Genomic DNA, 26119 nt, shown 5'->3' on the forward strand with positions numbered 1-26119 from the left:
ACCTCTTCTCTTAAAAAAAAAAAAAAGGATAGCAAATAAGGCTGTTTTTTCAAGACATGTCTGACACGCTAATCTGCATAAACCTAAACATGACAGGGCAGGGTAAAATTGCAAAATGGGGAACACTAGAAAGGTTGTGGGCAGCAGTTTTATTCATAATGCTGTCCTGGACAACTACCAAGGTTTAGATACTAGGCCTACTTCATAGCTGCAGTGTTGTTGAGTCCCCAGCGTAACCTGAAATTAAAGTGTAATATAAACACGTAAAGCTTCTCCCACCTCCCTACCCTGAGCTGAAAATTCTGTCCAGTCACTTTTGACACATGATCACTGTCACTCAAAGCACATCCTTCTCAAAAAATGAAGGTACATTCTTCCTTCACACGCAAATCCACATCTAAAAAACCCATTATTATTTCTACAATGCCTTTCTGTGTTACAAAAATGAGTCCAGGAAGACATTTGCATTAAACTTATTTCAGAATTTCAAATATGTACACTCAAATTCCACATTCAAGACCTTAACTGCATTAAAATTCCATTTTATTCGCATCTTCTCTTACACACAGACATCATTTTATTCTGCAGAGACCTATTCCATATCTTTAAGACAGACAATATATTTAAGAAAAAATACTATAAAGACTTAACAGAGAACTTGAAATAGAATAGCTGCCTACATTTAGGATGAATTTATTATGTCTATATGATGATTCATTACAGTAAGGCTACAGACTCAGGAGTCAGCAGCAGATCAATTATCTTCTCTTTTATTTCACTATCCTAGAGCATATAAAACCCCTACTCCTGCCTGGCCCTCCCCACCCTCTCCAGTACAAGCAGAGAAATCGCAAATTTACAGCAAGTTATTTTTGTATTCAGGATATTCCTGTCTTATTTCTCCCTGTGGAAAATAAAACTTGGAACTGTCTCCCTATTAACTATGAATAATTCTCAGTTCTGTGAAATACCATATTCCTAAATGCACCAGATGGGCAACACAAGACTAGATACTCTCCTGAATTCTCATTCTCCAGGTCCGCAACTTCTGTCACACAGTGTACTAAAGCTAGCTTGACAAACATCAGATGATTTTTACAACACCAAAGAAAAACATACTTGATCTAAATTTGCATCTGTTAACAAAATTCTTTAACATTACTCAAAATAACTTCATAGGCAGATATGCCTGGAAGTGGGGGGTGGTGTGTGTGTTTGTTTCCTTGGGTTTAGTTTATCTATTTTCCCATGAAGATCCCTTGCAATACAGACTAACATGTTTAAAATCACTGTAACATCGGAGTGAAACAGAACCACTCCTTAATACCTCAGAGACTACTGAAGATACCCTTATTTCCAAAACATCATATTTATTTTGGTCTTGCTAGTTATTTTCTAATCGTGCTGTTTAATCCTCCAAAGACCTGAATAATATAGAACTTAAAAATTCAATCTTTTCCCCTCACCACCCGCAAGCAGGGAAAAATAGACTGTATCACTGTTTCCCACTATGCTAACTCCACTGTCACAAGTCATGTCAAGCCCATTTCCCAGAATTCCAGGAAACCCTGACTTCCCTGGCAGTCACCTCATCATACGCTTCAGCCTTTCAAATCACTTGATTCTAGTAACCTGTAAAGCTAACTCTTCTGACAATATATATATAACATCATACACTGTACATGAATGTTTTCGCCTTTTTCAAAGAAGAGGTAAAAATATTTCCTTGACAATTTTCCACATTGTCCTAGATGCAGGCTAAGGCTGGCATCCCGGAGCCACGATGACTGTCACCTAAAGGTTAAAAAAACCTGAAAGAGTGTGGTTGTTTGGTGTCTGGTGGGGTTTTGGCAGCAGGGAAGGGGGCTACAGAGGCGGCTCCTGTAAGGGGCTTAGAGAAGTTCCCCTGGCTCCAATTTCGGACCTGCCCCTGGCCAAGGCCAGGCCAATGGCAACTCTGCGAGTAACTATTTAAGAGCGAAAGAAACGTGTTGATTGCGTCCCTGTTCTGTGTTGGTGTGCGAAGGGGGACGGGAGAGCGCCAGCCCTGCGGACCCCCGGGTCAGCGAGGCAGGAGAGGGGGAGCTGTGCCGGAGCAGAGGTTCCCCTGCGGCCCATAGCGGGGGGGTGGCGGCTGAGCCCCTGCAGCCCCGCGGTGGCCCAGAGGTCGCCCTGCAGCCCGCGGAGGGCCCCGGGCCGGAGGGGCAGGGCCCGGGCCCGGAGCAGCCGCGGCTCCGAGGCAGCCCGCGCTGGAGCCGCCCGTCGGTGGGAGGGCGGCAGCCCCGGGAGGGACCCGCCCCGGGGGGTTCTGGGGAGCTGCGGCCCCGCGGGAAGGACGCCCGTTGGGGCGGTGGGTGGAGGGCTGTCTGCCGGGAGAGGGACCCCGCGGTGGGGCCGGGGAGGGCTGCGAGGGCCCCTCTGCCTGAGGGGGAAGGAGCCGCGGGGACACCTTGTGCCGGCCGGGCTGTGACCCCATTCCCTGCCCCTGCGCTGCTGGGGGGGAAGAGGGAGCAGAGCTGAGCCCGGGAACACCGGAGGGGGGGTTGGGAGGGGGGAGGTGGGTTGTATTTCAGACCTGGTTGTATCTCTCGTTCTCCTTGATGGTGGTGGTTGTTTGTATTAAAGTGTGTGGTTATCCCCAAGTCGAGTCTGTCTTTTGCCCATGGCCATAACTGGTGAGTGAGCCCTCCCTGTCCTTTGTCTCGACCCTCAAGCCCTTTTGGTTGCATTTTCTCCTCCCCATCCCTCAAGGGACGGGGTAGGGGTGAGGGAGCGGCTGCGTGGGGCTTTTGGAGCCAGCTGGGTAGGCTCAAACCACGACAGAGAGACAGATTTAGGGGTGAAGAGTCGTGTGGGTTTTTTTTTTTTTTCCTGTACAACTGTCAATACCTAAATAACTTTCCCATAGAAGATTAAAAAAACCCTAAAATTTTCCTTTAGCTTCATAAATAAAACACTCCTTTTTCTACATAGGCCTTGCATTTGCTCTGCTGCAACTTCTCTTTATGATGTAACCCAGGAGGACTGGCAGAAAAGGGCATCTCTTGATGCCTTCTACAATGCAGATGTAATTTCTGGTATAGGAATACAGTTTATTGTACCATTTATTCAAGTATCATTTAATCTTTGTGGCTAAGATAGCATCAAGCTTCAGGTAAAAGTTTTGAAGCGAAGCATACCTGGAAAGAAGCAACGGAATACCTCTGATATTAATGCTTCGCAATACCCTTGGGAATCAGGTGAAAATGCCATAAAAGGACAACTGATGTACTCACTACCAAAAAACTACAGAATTTATTGCCTTTAGTCTGGGGCAATGGGCAGAGTTAAAACTAACTCTAATTCATGCTTGCTGCACACATAGCAGCAGTTCAGTATTTTAGGCCACTATGCCATGACCTCTTCAGCAGCTGTGAATAATACACTGCAAATCAGATGCTTGTACAAAGACTTTTGTATGCTCCAGAACACACAACCTTTAGAGGCTTATGCTCCATAACTTTGCATATGCCTCGAAACGTACATCACTTCACACAAAGACTAGATATATTGACAGAGGAGTCAAATGAAGACTACTAAATAAAAAACCCACCCTGTCTGCCTCAAAAAGGCCCACTAACAGAAGGTGCTGGACACTGGGAGCATACAGGGAAACATGCATGTCTCTGGCTTTCTGTACTTCACTAAATCTTCCCTAGGGTTCTGCTTTTGGTCACTGTTGGAGATAGGACACTAGACTAGAGAAATCCCTGTTCTGATTAAATATTATTAAATAGTCTTAAGTAGCCACATTTGCACATCTGCCACATCTCTGTTACATGGTTTCATATATTGTATATATGAAACTAGATACATCTAAATCTGAAATTAAAAAGGCAAGACCTTTCATAAGCTATTAAAACATTACAAAGATTCTTTCTTGGACTAATACCTTTTCTATAATTAATCTTCTTTCAAGAATGTCTGCAATTTTGATCTTTCATCTAAGCATCAAATATTATGCACACACATATATATGTGTGCAGTTTTACTTGGAAAGCTGGATGCTCTCCTGTGCAACAGGTCTCCCTCTGTAAGCCAGACTCGCCAATTCATGAGGTAACTTGGGACACATTTTAAGACTGAAAGTTCATTCTTCATTTTTGTATCAGCTCTACAGAAAATTAAATACCTCTCTTTAGTCAATACATTCCATTATGCCTATGCCACAAACAGCTCAACTACCTTACGTGAAAATCCTATCTTATCTCATGTACACTAGTATTTCAAAACTGAAGTCCAACTAACCATCCTTCTAAAATGCAACCTTTAAAACTAAAGGCATATTTGACCTAAAGGCATCCACACTCCATGACTTTGTTCCATCCACAGCAGAAGAAAACACGGTATATCAGTATTACAAGAAAAATACAGGAACTATCATCTTCACTTGCCACAACCACAGAAAAACACAGACATTTTAGAATTCGGTATCTCTCATCATCCTGCACTAAGATTGGTGATTACTCTCCAGTAATTTTTTTTTTTTTTAAATAAATTAAGGGAAAGCAATCCCTGTGCTTCCCACAAAGTCCACTACTTCCACACTGTATTCTTTCAGTATCTAACAAAAAGGAAGAATCAGAGATTTTGATCAGGTTTTCTAGTCTTGCAAAACTAGTAAAACCCCTCCTATCTGGCTCTATTATAGACACACGTCAGAACAATAGTGGATAGTGGGAAACTGAGCAGTAAATTCTTACCAAGAGAAAAGCAGACACAAGGGAAGAGAATAGGCTTGCAGTTGTCAAGAGAACAATGTCCCACGGTTGCAACAGTGGACAGGGAAACAGAAAGGGAAAGGCACTTAAGCCAACAAGTTGAAGTCTCAAATAACACCAAATTTATTACAAATTAAACAGCACTATTTCTTACCTCACTCAACAGGAACAAACAGAGACCCTTGTTTGGTTTTTTGAGTTTTACAAAGCTTTCAGGGATAGTGGGAGACAAAATGCCCCAAGACACAAACATGTGACCTCAGAACTATTTTTGATGTGCAACAGTAGGCAGACACTATACAAACCGCAGTAAGATTGAGAAGAGGCACATGATAATATTTTAAATAAACTTATGTCCTGTCGTTTCTCTGAAAGGTGTTAAAAACAAAACAACACCTAGAAAACAGTTTCACCGTTTACTGGGATAGTGTATTGTTCAGCTACTGCCTCCTTAAATTCTTTGTATGCTTCAGAGGAACAAGTGCTCTTTCAGCAGCTCTCTGAAGGCTTAGCTAAAGGTTACACCATTTTGGACAGACAAGTAACTCTCTAGCTGGTCAGTGACCAGCTGCCTGTTTACGTACATAAGCTAAGGAATTTGCCAGCACTAGAACTCAAATGCCCTTTTGCTCCTTTCAAGTCTTCTGCATTGAGAACTTGTGTTGGAAACAGTTAATCCTTTCAATAGTTCAGTCCAGGACAAAAAAGATGATTCTTTCTCTGTTATATGTCACAATGAAAGTTTAAGGCCAGTGTTCTTTAAGAAAGACTATTAATCCACTTGTACCAGGAACAGAGCAGTGACAATCAGGTCAATTTATCACACTAAATGCTGCATTCATTAGGCAGAAATAATAAAGTAACAGTTTAAGTACAGACGGGGCTACAACAGACAATCAAGGAGAATGCCAACACCTCTGTAACTGGAGTACTTTCTTAATAAAGCAGAACTTAACTTTGGGGAGTAATAATTAGCTATCTGTCCAAATAAAACAATGAATTTAATATAGTACAATCTTTGGCATATTTATGTAATTCTTATTTTTAAATATGATTTCAAAGAGAGGTCCTCTTACCTCACTTTGAATTAGTAAGACAAGACTATATCCTCATCAATTAGCATGATTGAACTTTTTTCTTCCCCTCTCGAACAAGCCTCACAAGTCTGATGACAATATAAGCTACTTCAATTTCCTCACAGTTGCACACATATGCCAGGTTGCCAAAGCAGCACCATCAATAAAACCCCATGCATACAATATTTGGCTGACAACATTTCATAATTTATAACAGGCTGACTCACACAGAATTGATAGATTTTTAACACACCAGACAAGTGATTGTCCATAGACACTTTTCTCCACGTGACAGAGGTCACTATCCCTAGAGCAGGACAGCAAAGCAGCCAAGTCCTACTAGAATTTTCAGACAGCTCACAAAAATAAGGTGAAAACAATTTTCATATGAAAGAAAATATAACAATAGAATCCAGGAACATTTTACAAATTCTTCTGCAAACTCTCTTCAGGATAGAGAAAGATGACGAAAGGTAGTGAAGTAATCTATTTGAGCATACACATTTTGAAAGAATATAAAATACTTTACAATATCAGTTTTCAATAGTGAATCTCAAAGTACAAACCAACTGATTTAAGAGACAATTGAATATCATAACCAGACCATAAAAAAGCACCTTTTATGTTAAGCAGTGATTTAGAGTAGCAATTTAAAATCTACTAGCTGTGTAGCTTCTAGAAATTATACTTTCATTAGTGTCTTTGTATAGTCAATGGTGATTTGCCTTTTAGTTACCCCAATACAAGTGAAGTGACTTACCATTCTTGCTGACATCCAGTTCCCTGAGATTAATGAGATTTGCAATGGATGCTGGCAATGTGGTTAGATCATTGTCTGGCAAACTCAGCTTGTGCAGAGACTGACAGTTAAAAAGTTGCTATTGAAACAAAGAAAAAAGTGAATGCGACTTTCTCTTAGTTTCCTCTATACAGCTTTTGTTTTTAATCCCTTTAAACTTCTGACCTCACAGATTGAAGGCCAGACTATTTACAGCCTTTGACTACAAAAACTTTATTTAACTAGTTTAATTCAAAACTGACTAAGTTTACAATGCTTAGGAAAGCAAAAAACTCAAACGGTCCCAAGCCAGCAGCTATGCTTAACACTTCCTACAAATTCCTTACAGTATCTTAGAAATTGTGACCTGTAGTTACACATCGTCCTGCAACCACCAAATATATTTTCTGTAATGGACATGCCATGTGATACCCCAGAGGTAACTACAGTTTCTTCAAAAAAGAAAGAAAATAAATTGATAGATGCATTTTTAAAGTCAAATAGTTCTGGAACACAGGATTTGAATAGGCATTGATCTTCTCTAAAAGTTTAATTTTATTCCACAACTTACCATATTTTTTCTCCCCTTCCATGCTTCCTAGCTCAACTACACAAAGATCCAACAAAATTAAGATCAAAACTAATTAAAGTTTGATTTAAGTATATAGAAAACTGTATAATCTCTTCTGTATACATGTATTATAATTTGTATCAAATATTAGCTCAGAGCCAGATCTCTTCCTATATGTAAGGTACCTTGACACTGTTACCCAAACACTTTACAAATTGATAAAAAAGGGTAAATAATGTTAGTGTAATGGGAGAAAACTCCTCGAATGATATGTAGCAAGCTTACACATAGCACAAAACTAATCTCTAAGAAAGTGGTTGAAAATGTTCATCTGAATAATTTATGCTGAATATTCATTTCGCAACAATTTTGGATAAGATCATTCATAAATACCTGGATTTAGTGTTCTTTTCTTTTGGAATTCTGAGAAAAAATCATACAACATCAGAAAGTGTTCTACAACTAAAAAAAATTTATCCTTATCCGTCATAGCAATGGGGTTAGTTCAACCAAAATTTCTTGGGTCTCCCTCAATTACAAGGCCATTATTTCAACCACAGACCGCCGAATAAGCCCCATTCATGTAACGTTTGCATATACCACCCCAGAACAGAAGCAGACATAAATTAGCAAGATGGACAGTTCAAGGAATGAGCTTTAACTTGCCTACTGATGTTTCCAGTTCCTCAGAAATGTGTACCTGTTAGAACTAGTTGGCATCCTTAAGGCTCTGAAGAGTTAAAAGTAACATAGAATATCATAAGGGAAAGAGAACTTTGATGAGCTCATGTGTTTTGGAGCCATTCCTTTATTTCAGTACTTCAGGCAAGAATATATACTTAAAACTCATCCCTGAAAACAATAATCTGGACTCTCTGATTAGTCAGGTGAAACCAAATGCAGCACAAGGAGTTGCAAGATCCCTAATGGAAAATGGGGGGAAGGGAATTTTGTATGGTGCTGACTTTGTAGTTGTTTCTTCTGTTGTTGTTTTTTAATGTTTGCATTAAGAAGATCATCTCTACTGTAAGCAAACACCGTAAGTCATATAAAGAAGGACTCTTTTACTGCAGAATTCCAATTTCTTCCAAACAGCAAAGTGGGAGGGAAAACTAAAACTGCTACAGTTTGAGCTTTTAAGCTCAAACGCACACTGTGGCACTTGGGATAAACAGGGTACCTTTTTAGATGTGATTTAGCACACAAGATGAAAGCATTTCAAATGCCCGGTAACTTTTGAAAGCAGGACTAGGCACCAACGCTTCATATAAAAAGCAAAGTCCTTCTCTACCACCACCTTCTTCTCCACTGCAGTTTGCTCATGTTGTGCCCTCAGCCACTAAACTAAATTAAGGAGCTATACTGTAAGACTGAGTGCGTTGGTGTTTTGAAAAGATTGGAGGCAATTAAAAAAAAAAACCGCCACACACCAACAGGCCATTTCAGTGATCAGGTTGACAAGACAGCCCCAAACCAGTCGTGTTGTGGCGTACAAAGGGCAGCAGATTGTGAAATGGATAAGAGCACACCACCAGGAGTAAAGAGGAAACTGGAAGAGTGGGAATGTCTTAACCAGGCTTCAGAAAGCTGGAGACGGCCTATTAGGTACCACACCCTTTGTCCGAGATTGTTAATTAGAAGCCTTTTTCAGAGTTAAAAGACTAAATAAAAGCTTGGGTTAGGGAAAAGGCATACACAGCCTGAAACTGTAGCTCCAAACAGGCTAGGATCATTTCAAACATTACATGCCTTTCCCTTACGGATCTTCTATAGATAGTTTTAAGACTGCAGTTTCTGTCAAATGATTAAATAAAACACATTTACTATGTCTTCACTACTGCCTAATCTCTCTGCTCATTTCCTTTATAGTATTAGAATTTATATGTGGGGTGTTTTTTTCTTTTGAAAATTGAAAGGGTAGTAAAAAATAATGACCAAAATTATGTAAGAGCTGAAAACAATGCTTAGTGTCTCAAAAATAAGGCTATAAGAATGACTTATCATAATGTACAACACATTAACATGAAGCAAGTGTAGGCTATTACAGGTCCCTGCCGTTCAGCAAAGAAAGGCAAAAAGGAACAAAACATAAATGTTCAAGCAGTCTTTCTAATCACATGAATAATTTAATCTTAGACTAGACCAAGGCAAATGGTAGACTGCCCACCTCCCAATTTACTCCCATATCAAAACTGTACTTCATATAGGAACTGACTAATGAAATCAAATAACACGTAACAGAAAAGGAAGACAAAGCAGACTAACCGCTTCTTCTGGTCTAAAATGCCAACACGCACCCATTTGATCACTACAGTACAGTTTCTTCCTTTAAGATTAATATAAGGAATTTTTTAGAGAATTATGAGTTTAGGAGGAAGATGTTTGCTTAGTTCTTATGATCTGGGAAATAGAAAGGTTCATAAAATTTCCTTTTTTCTTTTTAGCTAAAAGCTATTTTATTCTGGTTTTTAAGCATTCAATTTAATTCTTCTCCAATAAAGAATGAAAGACAGGAACAAAGTTCTGAAATCATCTGAAAAAAACCTGCAAAGGCTGATGCAAAGTCTTTAAAAGCAAGCTACCAAAACCTAAAGTGACTAATTCTAGAGTACAAATATATTTGCTTGGGAAGAGACAAGAATAAGAAGATAGTATAAATTCTAAACTACAACAGACTTTGACAAAATGTCTAGCTTTAACTTATATGTTATTTGCTTTACTCAACATACAAATACAGATTTCATTGATGGCCTCTCAGGAGCATTTAAGGTTGGATTTTCAAAAGCACTCAGCTGGTTTAAGCCAGCTTTATTGGAACCCAGGGCTTCTGATAACTGTTAAGTTACTATCTGAAATTATTTTATTTCTTTATTTGTTTCATTTATCTTTAAAAAAAAAAATCTAAACCTGCAAAACCTGAAGTGGTTATAGCAAACTTTCCAGAAATCTACAAAGCATTCTACAGTTGTCCTGCGTGACAGTGAAGATTTGCACACAACTGTGGCAAAAAAAAATTAAATATTAAGTCTTTCATCTAACTACTAAGTTTGAATTCCACCAAGACAGGACCTATAACGGAAACAAGTCTATTGCACATTGTACTTCTGTAAAGTCTTACTGGCAAAAATTTTCATTCTTTTCTCTAGTATACTGCATGCAGTTTGTCTTCAGATTTCAGAACAAACAACAAATATTAATTACTATAATAAAGATGTAATCAAAGTGGCATTCCAGTTCTCTAGTTTTTGAACATACTTCAGAAAGTCTCTTCAGTCACATACTGAAGAAGAAAGCAGGACTTCAAGTGAGTAGATACAATGGATTGTAGCTATCTTTTGTGGGTGCAGGGATCTAAGCAAGACATTAATCTTGCTGCTTCTAATCTTCACGTGTTATCAGAGATTCAAAATAACGCTGCAATTTGTTGAATTCAGTTAGTCAGTTTGAGCAGACACTGCTGCAGAAATAAATTAGCCAGCCTCCCCTGCTATGTACCTCTCTTGGGCTAGATCAGTCGCTTAAGCAGTTTCATCCCATTTCATGCAGCAAGTCAAGCTGGAACACATAAACATTCCTTCTACCAGGGCTGCTTCTTCTGGGACCAACATTTACTTAAAAATATTCGGCAAACTGCAGCCTAAAAGCTGAAGTGGGAAACTAGACACTATCAGCTTCTGCAATGCTGATGAAGTAACAGAGTTAATAAGTGCAACTAAAAGGAAAACCAGCCAACATACCTTTGGAAGCTCTTCAATCTGATTAGCATCTAAATAGAGTTCTTCCAAGGTCTTTTCAAAAGTAAAAATCTCCTTCGGCACCTGTTCCAGGCTGCAATGAGAATAATCAAGCGTAGTGACTGTTTCCTCCTCTCCACGCAGACAGCGGCATGGCACCAGCCGCACAAACAAATTCCTCTTTGTTGTCATTTTCAGGCACTGTAAAACAGATATTGGTGAATTTAAAACGAAGTCAACTTCAGAAATGCTCATACAGACAGCTTCTCAAACTTCCAATGGCTGCTACATACTTTAAAAAGAAGAATTGTATACACATCTGCTTTAACCACATTTAACGCCACTACAGATCTGTTGTGTTTAAAAGAAAATACTTTCTCTCCCCCCTCTCTTTCGTATATATGTATACATATGTATACGTGTGCTTGCATACACATATACGAAAGAGAGCGGGGAGAGAAAGTACTTACCTTCTTTTAAACACAACAGATCTGTAGTGGCATTAAATGCAGTTAAGACACCTACAGACCCCAGAAGATTAAGTCAAAATTTAGGCTGTAACTTCTCACCTGCTAACACAGCCCTACATTGCAAAGAAGCAGAGAATGCTGAAGCAGCAGTTCTGAATTATCAGTTGTGTTTTTACATCATAGCTTATCCCTACCTTTACAAAGGTTACTAGGATGATCTTCTTGCTTAATATAATAAAATCCACCCTCTACAGAGCATTAAAAATGTAGCTATAGGAAAGCTAAATTTTTGTTTTGTGATATGTAAGATTAAATTCATGTACCTTAATTTCAAATCCCTCATTTAAAGACAGAATACAATAAAAAGAACCAGCATGATTTCTAATAACTGTTCTATCTACAGTTTAAAAGAAAAGGTTTCCATCTACACAGAAAAAGTAGTGACTTTTTTTGCAACCCCATTCAGTCTGGGAAACTTCAACACATCTTGCTGTGCACACTGGAACGAAGGAAACTTCACCTTGCTATGAAAATATCTATTTCTTCCTTTAAACTCAGGCACTGCTACAAGAGTCTCCTCTGCTCTCCATGTCTTCTACAATATTCCTACTCAGCAGGAGACAGCAAACTGACTAGATGATTACTGATGGCATACATCAGCTATGTTCTGTTGCTTTCCTCCTCAGCAAGAGCACAAGTTTAGGTCTCTTTCCTCTAATTAGCAAGGAATTTTCACAAAATTCAGAAAAACTAATATTCAAAATGTCACCTTAAATTTCAAGATCGGCCGAAATCAGACAACAGACTCAACAGTTTTTCAGGAAGGACCAGCATGTGCAGATGGACAACACAATCATGTAAGCTTCATTTCCTCACGAAATTGGTCTAAAAATACATACTTCTCCAAAACAGCAATGAGTATTTATTTTCTCAAACTGCCAACACTCCAAATTAAAATATGGGGTTTTTTTAATCTCAGTTTTTTTGGAATTGCAGAAATTATATTTTAATTTCTGTATTAGTGACAGGAAACTTTCTTCTGAGTGCCACAAAAGTCTTTCAGAAACATCTGGCAGACTGTACTTCAATTTTCAGGCAGTATGTTAGTAATACAGGGAGAAAATAAAATACCATGGCTACTGCACCACATGAAGTCACAGGCTGTGAGACCCCTCTTCTTACTGAGATAAGAAAAAAAAAAAAATCATGTACTTGGATTTTACTCTGTGAGCAGCTAGCTTGCCAAGTACTTCACAGTATGTTTAATCTATATGACAAAAGGTCAAGGGGCTTCTGTACTTTAGTGTTTTCACTAAATAGAAGTACAACACCCAGGATGGATACAGTCAGATTCTACATCCATTAAAAAGATGGAATCCTTTAGATTCCATTAGAATAGAGGGACGTCAAGACTTCCTTTTCCAACAATGCTTCAGCGTTGCTAGGATTTTGTTACAAAGTTGGTTATCTACCGGAACACTTAACAGGTCCATAAAACTCCAGTCACGTTATTTAAATAAAAAGTGTTCCAAAAATAAAAATATTGAACTGTATTGCAATGCAAAGAGTTTAGAGACTGCAAATGCCACACTAGGGATTTCCGCAGAATAGGAAAGTCGGCAAAAGAGACAGCATAACCTCCTCCTGCTTCTTCCACAAGAACAGGCTCCAGTATGACATCCTCCAGCCACCCAACAGCCAGATGCCGAAGATGCCACGGAAGCTGATGTGTTCACTGGGTCAGAGCTACCCACATCTTCCTCAAGCCTCAGAGGCCAGGTGTGAAAACACAAGAGGAATTCCACGGTCAACATTTACAAACAAAAAAGCCTTTAACCAAAATAAACATTGTCTCATCACTTCAGAGATCTGCAGAGCTGTGGAAAGGCACACCTCCTCAGAAAAAAAGCACCAATAGCAGCATCTTCAAAGAGGAGTATAAACAGAAGAACATATGCCTTGGAAACAACAAGGACTGGAAACAGAGATTGTACGGGTGAGCTGAAGTTACCAGAAGTCTGGCAGGGGAAGATGCACCTATATCATACTAGCTGCAGCCATCAGTAAGTTCACTTCACCCAGTCATTTCAACTTCTGAGAATTATGTTTTGGTTTCCAGAATATGAAAAGTCCACTACATGGTTCATATAAATGATGAAATAAGATGCTCTTTCATTCAAATCCCTCAAAAAGATCATACTTTAAGCTGTTTGTCTCCTCTTTTTCAGTGGCTGTTCTCTTTGCATCTAATCTTATTTGCTCAGGTCTCAAAGTTTCTGAAGCAACCAAACTCATACAGTTTAATAATGCAAACCACACATACCTAGTTTTCCTAACTTATTCCTTTATTCTCTAAGGAAGATCTTGAGCTTGGGGAGGGGGGCAGGGAGGAATGTTTTTTTTAGAAGATCACATGCAACCACAGCACTGTAAACATGGATCAATAAACAAATGCCTGTACAACACCACAGTCTTTGGTTGTATCTCCAGCCAGTTATCATGTCAGCTAAAGTACCTAGACTCACAGCTCAACTCTTAAGCCAAAAGTCAAACTCATATTTAGGTATCAAATAAACAACACTCCCCCAAAACCACTGATTTGACAAACTTGAGCATGCATCTATTTATAATGTTTCAAAAACCAGAACGAACCAAGAGAGCTGCGTTTAAGTAAATGTAGGAAACTACACAATATGATTTAGTTCAAATTTGTCTTGTGTTTGTTCAAATTTTACTACTACACACACATGAAGAATTGTTTAGCACCAGTGTTCTATAATAGCACTGGCTGCCAATACTACAAAATGGGTGCGGCAGGACAGTCACAAGTATTCCACACCACCACTCTTCTGCAATATATATTTACATATATAGACAGTCAAACACACACCCCCATCTTTATCTGTCTGCCCACCTATCTTGTGGTCAGTTGCCCAAGCAGAGAAACCAAAATGGAGGAAAGCAAGCATGTACTACATAAGAGCATCCACTGTTAGAATTACCGAAGACAGGAAAATGTGATCTTGCACAGATCACGTACTTTTCTTATATTGCTCAAAATAAGAACTTCTCCATGGGTAGTTTAGGTAAACACACAGAAGGTAAAAGTAAATACACAAAGTATAATATTGTTTCCCTTCTCACAAAACAGGGAAGTCCAATAAGCAGAAAAATTTTCATTTCATAATATACCACAACATCAGACCATCTGAACACATCAAATCAAATGTAAAATTGCTTTGCAGATCCATGATACTGTGACAGCTTATTTTTCCCCAGCACTTAAAAACTCCAGATTTTTATGAGGCAGATCTACTGAAGAACTCAGAGGAGGGGGAAGGAGAAAAAACACCCCAACCCACAAAACCAAACCCACTTGTTCCCTAAATCATTAAAGCCTTGACAGAAGTTTACCTCAGATTCAGTGTTCACAACCAGCAGAGGAAAAATTGGTATCTTCATACAGGTGGTTTGGGTTTGGGTTTTTTTTTACTTCTTGAAGGAACAGGAAGGGAAAAACATCACTCTACAATCAGCAGCTTTTCTTTGTAACCATTAAATGCTCAAAAGTTGGAAGGCATGAGGGAGAATTAGCTGTGTTCTGTTTGTGAAGACTTAATCTACTACCCCCAAAAATTCAGTGTTAAAAAAACCCTTAGTTTAAATTTATATGCTTGCTAATTATAAACTACTAGATTTCTGATATTTTTTTTTGCTCCATGAATCATTTTTAGCATTTATTTCACACCTCCTCTTCCATCCTTACACCTAGGATCAGACGCTGTAGTATCTGTAGCAAACTCAAAACCGGGTGGTTTAAACTACACAGATGCATGTACTTCAGTGAAATATACTCTTCACTCATTCATATACATCAACTGTGGCAGTAATAGGAAACAAATTTCACAACTACACAAAACAGGACAAAGGAAAACATTTGCTATTGACCTGCCTATATCCTGAAGGTAGCAGTGACTATGCAGACAGGTTTTCCTCTAGGAGTTTAACGGTGGTGAAGGCTAATTATTTTATGGAGTCTGTGAGAAAAATTAAGTGTTTTCTGATCTAAGTGTAGTATAATGGTAGCACTTAACCAGTATGATCAAAAAGAGAGGGAGGCAGGAGTTCACAACTGAATGACATTTTGCTATGCATCTGTACACAATTTATTTAATATATCTATGGCAAAGCTTAATCTTATTTTTTCTGCTGTGTATCTATGTAACTAGATAGATAGATGTCAGTTCACATTGTCTATCCTGTCTGAGACCATGAATGACTTGGAGCACTTTCAAGTTTTAGAATTAGTAAGCAAGGCGAAACCGATCAAGGGGTATTATGACACTCCAAGAAGGCCACAATATCCAATAAAAAAAAATTTAAAAATCAACTCTTCTATTTTGAAATGGAGGGTTCCCTACTTCCAGATACATGTTTCCCCCTCCCCAATTGATCTAACAGCAGGCAAAGCATCTACTACCAGCCTCTCAATTATAGCTATCAGCTCTCCACTGTTAGAAGCAGTGGCTGACACTTGCTAAAAGTCAGTGAAGTAACAAGCGAAGAATACTGTGTAATTAACCAATATCCAGAAAAAAAAAAAAAATTGTAAAAGCTAGGGCAAAGCAAAGACTATAATTCTAGCAAATCTACTCCATAACAACAGTAGACTGTATCTATGTGGTGGGTTGACCCTGACTGGCTGACAGGTGCCCACCAAGCTGCTCTCACTCCTGGCTTGTCTACCTCCTCCCCCCAAGCAGCACAGGGGGTCAGGGAATCCAGTCAGCCCAACATATGTTGTCTCTGCTGCTCCTTCCTCCTCACACTCTTCCCCTGCTCCAGCACAGGGTCCCACCCAGGTAACAGTTCTCCACAGAATTCTCCAATGTGCGTCCTTCCCATGGGCAATCGTTCTTCTCAAACTGCTCCAACATGGGGCCTTTCCACAGGGTGCAGTCCTTCGGGAACTGACTGCTCCAGCATGGGCTCCTCTCTCCACAGGTCCTGTCAGAAACCTGCTCTGGCTGGCACTGGCTCTGTTGGACATAGGGGCAGCTTCTGGCATCTTCTCACAGAAGCCACACCTGCAGATCCCCCCCACTACCAAAACCACGCCGTGTAAACCCAATACAATCTACAAACAGTGAAACACTTCTTCTGAATAGAATAAAAATCACTGGAAGCAGAAAAGTCAAGCACCGGTTTGAAAGGCCATGGCCAATGAAAGAAAGCAAGATCAACAGCAAGCTTGAATACATACTAAATACTAATCCAGAAGAGACAGCATCATCCAGTGAACCATCGCTCTTTCCCGGAACTCTTTGATTTCCCTGCACACCCCCATCATCCAAGTACCTGGCAGCCCAACAGCACCTGAAGATCTGCCAGATTCCCACGGGACATTTTCGTTTAACCATATGTCTACCTATGCTTCGATGAGCACCCAAGAAACCCAAAAAACAAAGCACACAGCCCCCCAGTTATCACATTTCTTTGAGAATTCTGAACTCAGGCTTGTTAGAAGCAGAATTTAAGTCACAGTAATTTTGTTCCTAATCTCTGTTAATTTACTCTAAACCCAATAGTTGCACTGAACCATTAGTCCCTCAGATTTCCTGTCTGACACTAAGAGGATGTGACCATTTGTGCTTTAAGATGGTGAAGCATTTTCCCTCCACCTCAAGCCTTTTGAAAGGGTGTTTATCTATCAGCAGCAGAGCTGCAAACGAAACCAGCTATCATATGTTAATACAGAAAGGCATGAAAAACTGGGCACAAAAATACCTCATCAAGTTCTTTTTAGCCCACTTCACTATGTACAAACAACTTCAGAATTATGGAGCTGAAGACGTAAAGGGCAAGATTGTGTTGGGGAGCACGTAACCTAACATACAACTCGACAAATATGAGAAGACTTATTTGGCCGACTGAGAGAAATCTCAACATACTCCCGTTGAAACAAAGAATTATGAACAAAAAAAAAATGTTACTAAGAATCTTACTTAATTCCCTAAAACCAAACCAAAACAAAAAAACACCACCACAAAACCACACCACCAACAACTACCTCTGCTTGAAAAAGCCATTAGGAAATGATGCTTCTTATACTGGACATAAAAACACAAAACAGTCTGTCTTTAGAGATGTTAAAGGTTTTTCTCTTCCTAAACCAGCAACACACACCATAGAAAATACCAAGATATAGGCTATTTGGCTTGCTGATGAAAGGCACTACACTCTGAAAACGCACAGTACAATTTAAATTAATCTCTTCCAGTTAACGACAGAAGAATTTGGGGAAACTGTAAACATCTTAGTACTTTAAGGAGCACAAAACATCCTTGGCTCTTACAGCACAGCAAGAACACAATTACCCTTCATTCTTTAATCTCAGAAATGACTTGGCATCTCTTGCTCATCAGCGAATCATGTAAAGAAGCTGAGAGGGGATGCTAAGGGATGGTTCAGGTTTCTGCTAAAATCAATCCAGTCCTCTTGGATAGGAACAGTAAGGTCTTAATTTAACAGAGAGCAGCCAGCACCTTGCAAATCCTAGCTTGGACGTTTGCTTCTTTGTAATCCTTTTTCTTGTTCTCTTCAGGACAGGAAAGTATTGCTCAAACCTGATGGCCACTGACAAGGAGCTGAAACATGAAGAGACAGCAGGTACTGTGAACAGACTGCCTTTTGGTAAGTGGCACTGGCTTTCTCTGGTTAAGGCGTTGAAGCCTCATTTGGTGACAATGCCAAGGTAAGGTATTTTCACCTTCTCCTCCCTCTCATTCAAGCTATTTCCTTCTGCCTCTTCTGGAAAAAAAATGTTTTGCAAAACTGGATTGGTTGTGTCATTCATTTCACTGAATGAGACTGGCAAACACTCAGGTCAGTATAAACACATGAACTGCAGTACTGCACTCTGGGGGAGAGAGCAAGCAGTAGGAAATAAAAGAGATTTTGGAATCATTTCACCATTTTAATGTGAAGCTATAGTCTGAGCCTCCCTGCCTCGATAGAAAAACAACGCTCAACTGCTTTCATGGCTGCATGTCCTCACACAGGCAAGGAACACCAAAAAACACACTGTACTTGCTCATATACAGCATTCAGAGCAAAAAAAAAAAAATAAAAGGCATTACTCATGAAAAAAACAATGGTGAATGGTAACAATAGGAGGAGCATGTTAGTACATAATAACCAATTGTTAAATGCAAAAATATGAAGGATGCTTGTTTGGTTTTTTTTTTAGAAAATAACAGAGACAGCAGAAATCAGTTTTGCTTTTAGTGATTCAAAAGCTGCTAGGATACAAGCAAAACCAATGATACTCTACTCCTAGCTTGCTGAAATACAAAACTCAAAGCTGGTAACAAAACCCAAAGCTTATCTCGGCCTTAACTACTTTCCAAGCTCTTTTTTTTAAAAAACAACAACAACAACAACAACAAAAAATCACAAAGATACAAAGCCACCCACCCACCTCCAAAGGCCAGGGCAGCATGATAATTTCAGGTAACTCCCACAAGAGCAATGCCAGGTGTGAATTATGGAGACATTTGCTTAAAGTATCTGTTTCTTGTATTCTATGAAGTAAATTCTAACTAGATTTCAATTTACTATTTGTCTTTTGTTTTGCTTTAAAATACTCTGAAATCCTTTACACAATTATGATCTGAAGTTCTTCATGAAACTATTTTAAAAAAACTCTTTACTTAGTTGTAACAGTGTTGATAGTCTTTCATTTCAATAAAGCGGCAGAATGCTGTTGAGCCAAGAAAATGTTATTGATACTATCTAACCAGGTATTTGTTGCAATAGCTATTTTCCAGCTTAGAAATCTATCTAAACTGCCTATGCTAAAACAAACCTGAAGAGTTATTATGACAAGTAAAACCCACCTAAGTACATCAAAAGAAATCTGTGGAATATTTATTTATCTTCATTTCTGTAACTATAAAAGAGCACCAATACAAAGCAGTCAGTACTTGGCCTTATCGTGCCAAAAGCTTAGCAATGACAAAACCAGACTGACTTTGTGAAAACAAAACAACAAAAGCACTATTTTTAAACTGAGAAAAGAGGCAAAACACCTCTTGGCAAATACCTACATAACAAAACATTCTACTTCAAGTATAGCCTTTAACTGAAATGCAGTAATATTCAATATTTGTATAATCCTAGACCAAGGCATCAGTAAGGCACAGGCATATGTAATTTACGCCAAGATCCATTACAGAAACTTCCTTAGCAAAAGAAAAGATAAGAAAAATTATAGATTAAGTTTACAGTAAACAATAAATTTAAAGATATTCAGATACCAAATTTGGGGTTGTTGGTGGTTTTTTTTGTATTTACATTGACTTCTCATATTAACACCACATAATAACTGCAGAGTAACATGCACACACCCCCCCGTCACTGCCACAGCCCAGGTAGCTGCAACTTAGTTCTCATGCATTTCCTCTTGCTCTTCTACTGAGGCAGCTGTAGAAACTAACTTCCACCTGGACAGCCGATCTATCCAAGTAAATGCCACTATAAAATTTCACCTGAAGAATGGCCTCTAATTGTATACTATAAACGATGCTACTGAGATTAGCATTACATCTGAGCTTAATTTCTGCTGTTTGACTTGACTGCATATTCTTTGCATACGTATTTGTAGTGTTACTAAGAAAATGTTAAGAGGAATACATTGTTTTTAAAACCACTGTGCTTGAGTCTCACCCATTTCTCCTCCCCACATGAAACAAAGCCATATAAATTCAAGGATATCTACTACCACAAACTGAATTTTGAAGGAAAATTTGCAGGAGTCCCTCATACCTTTGTGGAATATTCAAAAAAAGCGGAGCTTTTTTAAAAGCCATGACATTGATATTTCAGTATTTCAACACTGATATTTTCAAATGGCTAAAGAATTCCTTTACATTATGGAACTGACATGTTTGGGTTTTCATGTTTGTCACTTTCAAGTTAATATATAGCCAGGAACATGAAATATTCATCGCAACCATAGAATCATACAATAGTTTAGGTTGGAAGGGACCTTTAAAGGTCATCTGTCCCCTCCAGTGAGCAGGGACATCTTCAACTAGATCTGGTTGCTCAGAGCCCCATCCAACTTGACCTGGAATGCTTCCAGGGATGGGGCTTCTACCACCTCTCTGGGAAACCTGTTCCAGTGTTTCACCACCCTCATCGTAAAAAAATTTCCTCCTTATAACCAGTCTCAATCTGCCCTTTTTTAGTTTAAAACTGTTAATGCCTTGTCCTATCACTACACTCCCTGATAAAGAGTCCCTCCCCACCTTTCCTCTAGGCCCCCTTGAAGTACTGGAAGACCTCAATAAGGTCTCCCTGGAGCCTTCTCATCTCCAGGCTGAACAACCCCAACTCTCTCAGCCTGTCCTCACAGGGGAGGTGCTCCAGCCCCCGATCATCTTCGTGGCCCTCCTCTGGATCTGCTCAAGCAGGTCCATGTCCAATACGATAGTGAAGTGAACTGCATCCCCCATCATATCCCTTTTTTAAAAACAAACAAATACTATGCAATGGAAATAATCACAGTTACTGTACAGCTAGTAATCACAAGGTACTTCAGAACTGCTTTGCTTTCAGAATCTACTAATTTCTACATTAAATAACTCCATTTTGTTTCATTGTTGCTGTGAAAAGGATCCATGAAAACAAACAGGACAAGTTCCTGACTTTCTATACAAAGAACACAATGAAAATTAAATACACAGAGCACCCGGACTAAGAGATAGTAAGCCTCTGGAAGAGATATAAAACCATATTAAACCGCTTATGCTTCGGGTTTAGTCCTTTGAGGGATTATGCCTGGATCTATACTGTATGAGTAAATGCTGCGTATCTATTCAAGTAGAAAGGAAAAGATACCATCCTAATTCCTCCAGTTATAACAACATAGTCAAAAGAGATGAACCAGCATAGGGTAAGTGAAGGGAAGAGGCACTGGCTAGTCATCTGCCCCCAGGAAGCAACAAACATTATGAAGTAGTAAGCACAGCTGAGGCAGTGCAGCAACAGCTCGACAAAGAATGCCAAAGCACACAAAGCCTACATACAGCCTTGTAGACTACACAAAAGGCTGGAAAACTCGAGCATGTGCACTTCAGTATGCACTGTTTGTAGCAAAGCCAGATAAAATATGCAGAAGATTATGTATGTTTTAAACTAGTATTTTATAGTAAGTCTCAAAGTAAGAGTCACAGAAGCACCAATATTTATTAGCATTTCCACAGCCTGCGCAGCACTATTAATAAAATCAGAGCAGACTGAAGCTGCTGTCATATGTTGTTGGGGGGCTTTTTGCTGGGGGAGGGGGGGGTGGGAGGGGGGGGGTGTGGCATGGGCAGGGGCAGAGAGTGCTGTATGCAATATTGACTCCACAGAAACACACAGAGAAGTTCTGAAGACAAAGTATTTTATTGGGCATTCTTTTTATTCATGAGAAATACTTGTCTCTAGAAATCCTTAAAATATGAGACAAAAGCACTCAGTGCCATCTGCACTGGCATCATTTAATAAAAGAAAAAAGCTGATTCTGAACATGTGTTGCTTTTCCGTAGAAAAGAACAGAAAACTGAACTTTATTTGACTTCTTAATTCTTTCCATGTTCTTAAGTATGCTCTCTAGCTAAAGAATGTTAATACACCTGTAAGAGAGCAATTGTATGACAGGACATTCACCAAGGCTTTAGATCAGCAAGGCAGGAAGAAGGACAGTAAGAGGCCCAACAAGTATTCTAAGTCTTTTTTCAAGCATCTTTTATCCAAGTTTTTCCAAAATATGCTTATCTTTCCTAAAAACTAAAAAAACCACCAAAAAAACCCCCAAAAAACCCTAAAAAAAAAATCTAAAAAAAGCAGTATAAAATGCTAAAGCTCCACAAGCCAAAACGTTTAATAATGGACACTGATTTTTACTTTCCTGCAACTTAGTTTCCAATATATTCCACTTTCTATATATGCACACAATTACATGTAAATACACATCATTCACTTACTCTTCAACAGATATTTATAACTAAAAAAAATTTAGTTAGAGAAACTATGCAGAATAAAATTGAAGTGCTCTGGAGATGATTATTACAACATATGAAGAAAAAAAGACAATTTTTATTTTAACATATTGGTCCAGAGGAAAGAAAAATAACATACTTACCACTGTGTTACTTTTTTCTCCCTGCTGCTTCTTCCCTGAGCTTTCAAAGCCAACATTCTGTTTAAGACAAAGGTACAAAAACTTTAGTCAAGAAGGTAAGAACAAACTGGTATTTTACTGTATTGGATAGTTATTTTGTTTTCAGAGTTTTTATTTTGTATTTTAAAAACAAAAGCTGTACATGCATGAGTGTGAACAGTAGCTTGAAGATCTCAGAGAAACTGAAAGGCTTTCAAGACAGTAAAAATTACATACATACTTTTCACGGAGATTCTTTTGTATGTGTAACAATACAAGACACTGCTTTTTATCCTACTTTAATTTTTGATTTATAGCATTCTGCCTACAAAGTTGTTTCATTTCTACTCCATTTGCCACTGCCATATTAAATTATTAAGCCTCTTATATTAGATATCTCTTGCACCTAACTCCAAAGAAAGTTAAGGAAAAAATACATCAGAAATTAACAGAACATGAAAAGAGCATACTTCTGCATCATTAACTTCAGGAATTTTTTAGAAAGTTGCAACACATTTAAAAAGGCTTATCAGATCACTGATGCGATCTTCACTGAAGCAGAACAATTACAAACAAACAAAACCATCCAGCATATTCAAATGAACACATTCAAAATTAGTGGATGGACCTATGGAAAGGATAAACTTTGCCTCCAACAAAGACAGAAGTAGAACATACCTTCCAAAGAATTAAATGTCGCTATGGTCAGACAGATCATCTGAGCATGAAGTCATGTAGCACAGCTAAGAAGCTGAGTCATGCACAGTATAATCTGTCAAATTCGTAGTACCTTGAAAAAAATTTATATTGCAGGGAGCACAGGTAGTAGCTTCATTCAAAGGATTTACCTATAAATGGAACTGTATTTCATTTCTTTCCAATAAAAAGCAGAATCAGGCCATCATAAAATCATCATAAATGTGTCCTCAAAAAAATCCTAAAACAGATTTAAAATCAACATTGTTCCAGGAGGAATGGAAGTTCCTTGGTTTGCGGTAAGAAACAAGCAGCAGTACAATCAAACAACAATGAACTCCTTTGGAAGTCAGCATTACCCCAGCAGGATTGCGCTATAACCAACTTTCATGTGTTTCATGTCCTATTGCTCATTCAGAAGCCACTGCTGCCAGTTTCTGCATTTGTACCAGATCAACTCCACTGCACTATACTGCATAAATCTATTCATTTATTCTCAACAGGACAACCAGAACATTCAAATAGCAAGGGGAAAAATATAGGTAAAAGCAATACTAAAGCCCCAAGGCTTTCAAGCTTCCTGCTGAAAAAAAGCCTCTATCAGTTCAGCCAGCCTCAGAAATACAGAAGAGCAGCACTCAAGACAATAAAAAAGACTAAGAAAGACAGCAAGGATCAAACCAGATTCTGAAACCTGCTGTCTTAGGGGAGAGTCTATCAAATTGCGGTGTCCACATGCTTCTTTCCTTTCCCATAGTGCTTTGCTCCTACAGAAAAACTATTTAATCTCTACAAAAGCTATTCAGAGGCACTGTACACAAGCTCCCAAACAGAAGAAATACAGGTTTGCAATAGCTCTGCTAGGATAAGCAGAATTAATCCAGAGAATACAAGTGCAGGGCTGGATCTGACAGCAGGACAGTCAGGTGATTGTGCCTCTGAAAGAAAAAGACCTAAGGGTCAAGACTTTGCAGGCAGAGCATTCGGACTAGAAAAATGATCAAAGAAATAGCTAGGCCCATAATCATCACAAAAACAATAAACAAAAAGGGACTACTCTTGCATCATTTCCCGACACCTGTTAGGCTGCCTCTGTTGAAATGGCCAGAAGAATAAAATCCAGTGGTAGGGAGCCATTACTAAATCACAAACTGTTTGCAGACTTCCAAACCAAGCACGAGGAACTCATCCGATCCCAACCATCCACAGGAGATAATACAGCAAGTGGGATGTGTGCACACGGGGAGAAGAATACACACCACTACCTGGATATTTCGGGTCATTCTGCTTTGGAGTTTAAGCAGCTATACACCGAACAAAAGACAGCACGTGCAGAATCAGACAGGAACAATCAACTTGCTGCAACTGATGTCAACTTAATGTCCTTGAAACTGCAGCACCAAGTCAGATAAGCCTTCATCAGAAGAGAGCATCTAAGACTGAGTTGTAACTACTACTGTAACCACTGATGAGTCTTCAATAGCAGGAACCTTCAGGCTTCCATACATTCGCATCGCCAGGTCCGGTTTGCAGGAAAGCACAACAAGCTCTCAAAGAAAATAGGCCAAAAAAAAAATTCAGAGGAGCTCAAGTTAGCCATGCACTAGGACCTCAACTAGCTCAGATCACCACTTTCCTACTTGTTTTACAGAAACAGTAACAGGTGCTTTAGATGGCTAGTTATAAATTACCCTCAAAGTAAAAATACCTAATGAAATCTTATTTAACCCTGCTCTAGCACATGGTATCAACCACATCAGACCAAGTCTCAGTATCTGTTAGGTTCCTCCTACCAAAAAGGCACAGCAGAATAGGCTTAGCACTCAGCTTGAAGTGTGGGGAGAGCATTTGGGGAAACTATCACATGTGTTCACTGTGTTCTTACACTTCTTTGTGTATAACCCAAGCACTGCTAGAAAATGCTTGCCATGGACTGCCCATCTGCTTCAGCGCAGCTGATCTGATCACTTCACTGCACCCTGGAGGCTGCTCACATCTCTAAGTATTTCAATGCCAGTTTACCACTGGTTTTAGACAAGTGAGGCCTGCAATTCACTCAAACATCTTTCTTACTATAATTTTCACACAAATACCTTTCACCTCAAATCCTCATTATTCTTTCAATTGCTTATTGGAGGACTTTGACGTACCCAGAACACTAGTGGCAAACTTTCACACAACAGATCAGGAAATAGGATTATAATTAAGTACACTGACATACAATAAGTAACTCCCAAGCAGTTTTTACTTTCTCCAGTCTACTTAAAAAAAAAAAAAAAAAAAAGGAGGGTGGGGAAATCACAACACTTACGCTCTTCATTTAAGGAAGGGTTGGAAACAAATATCTTAAAAACTGCTTGCTCAGAGACATTTCAGGCAGCCTTTGGCCCATGACAAGCATTCTTCTTTTTTAACAGTGAAAACAGTAAAAACAGTGAATTATTTCTTTAAATAATTCCAAGACAGTATTGTAGAAGCCAGATTTATCTATCTTTGCCCTTAAACATCCACGCACATTCAGTGAGAAAGTATATTTAGCTAAAAAGACTTCAGAGTGATCAAGATTATCCATAGCAGAGAGGCACATTAAGCAGAAATAGATCCTATACTGCAGCACTCAAACCCATCTTTTAAACCAGGAATAATTTTTGGGAAATGAGATTAGTTAAATTTTTTCCTTTTGTAATGGGGACTAGAAAGATAAGGGGTTCTGAAGCAAACCAAAGAAGTGCAACTGTATGCTCAATCAGTATCACTGTCCTCCATGAAGCACGTTTTGCCTGCACAAGGATAGTTAATAAAAATATTCTGGTTATGGGTATCAG

General features: G+C 39.0%; 1 protein-coding gene across 1 annotated transcript in view; it reads right to left on the reverse strand.

Annotated features, from left to right (window-relative positions):
* Window positions 1-22612, reverse strand: part of ERBIN (erbb2 interacting protein) — an 80307-nt gene extending 57695 nt beyond the window's left edge. Inside the window, exons 1-3 of the mRNA XM_086480382.1 lie at window positions 22581-22612; window positions 10923-11120; window positions 6597-6714 (exon numbers count right to left, since the gene is read on the reverse strand). Of these exons, the coding sequence (XP_086336508.1) occupies window positions 6597-6714; window positions 10923-11111 (307 nt within the window). The 5' untranslated portion in view covers window positions 11112-11120; window positions 22581-22612. The remainder of the gene's footprint in view (window positions 1-6596; window positions 6715-10922; window positions 11121-22580) is intronic.
* Window positions 22613-26119: the final 3507 nt, after the last annotated feature.

Source organism: Leptosomus discolor, chromosome Z, assembly GCF_034619465.1.
Source record: "Leptosomus discolor isolate bLepDis1 chromosome Z, bLepDis1.hap2, whole genome shotgun sequence".
NCBI classification, from domain to species: domain Eukaryota; kingdom Metazoa; phylum Chordata; class Aves; order Leptosomiformes; family Leptosomidae; genus Leptosomus; species Leptosomus discolor.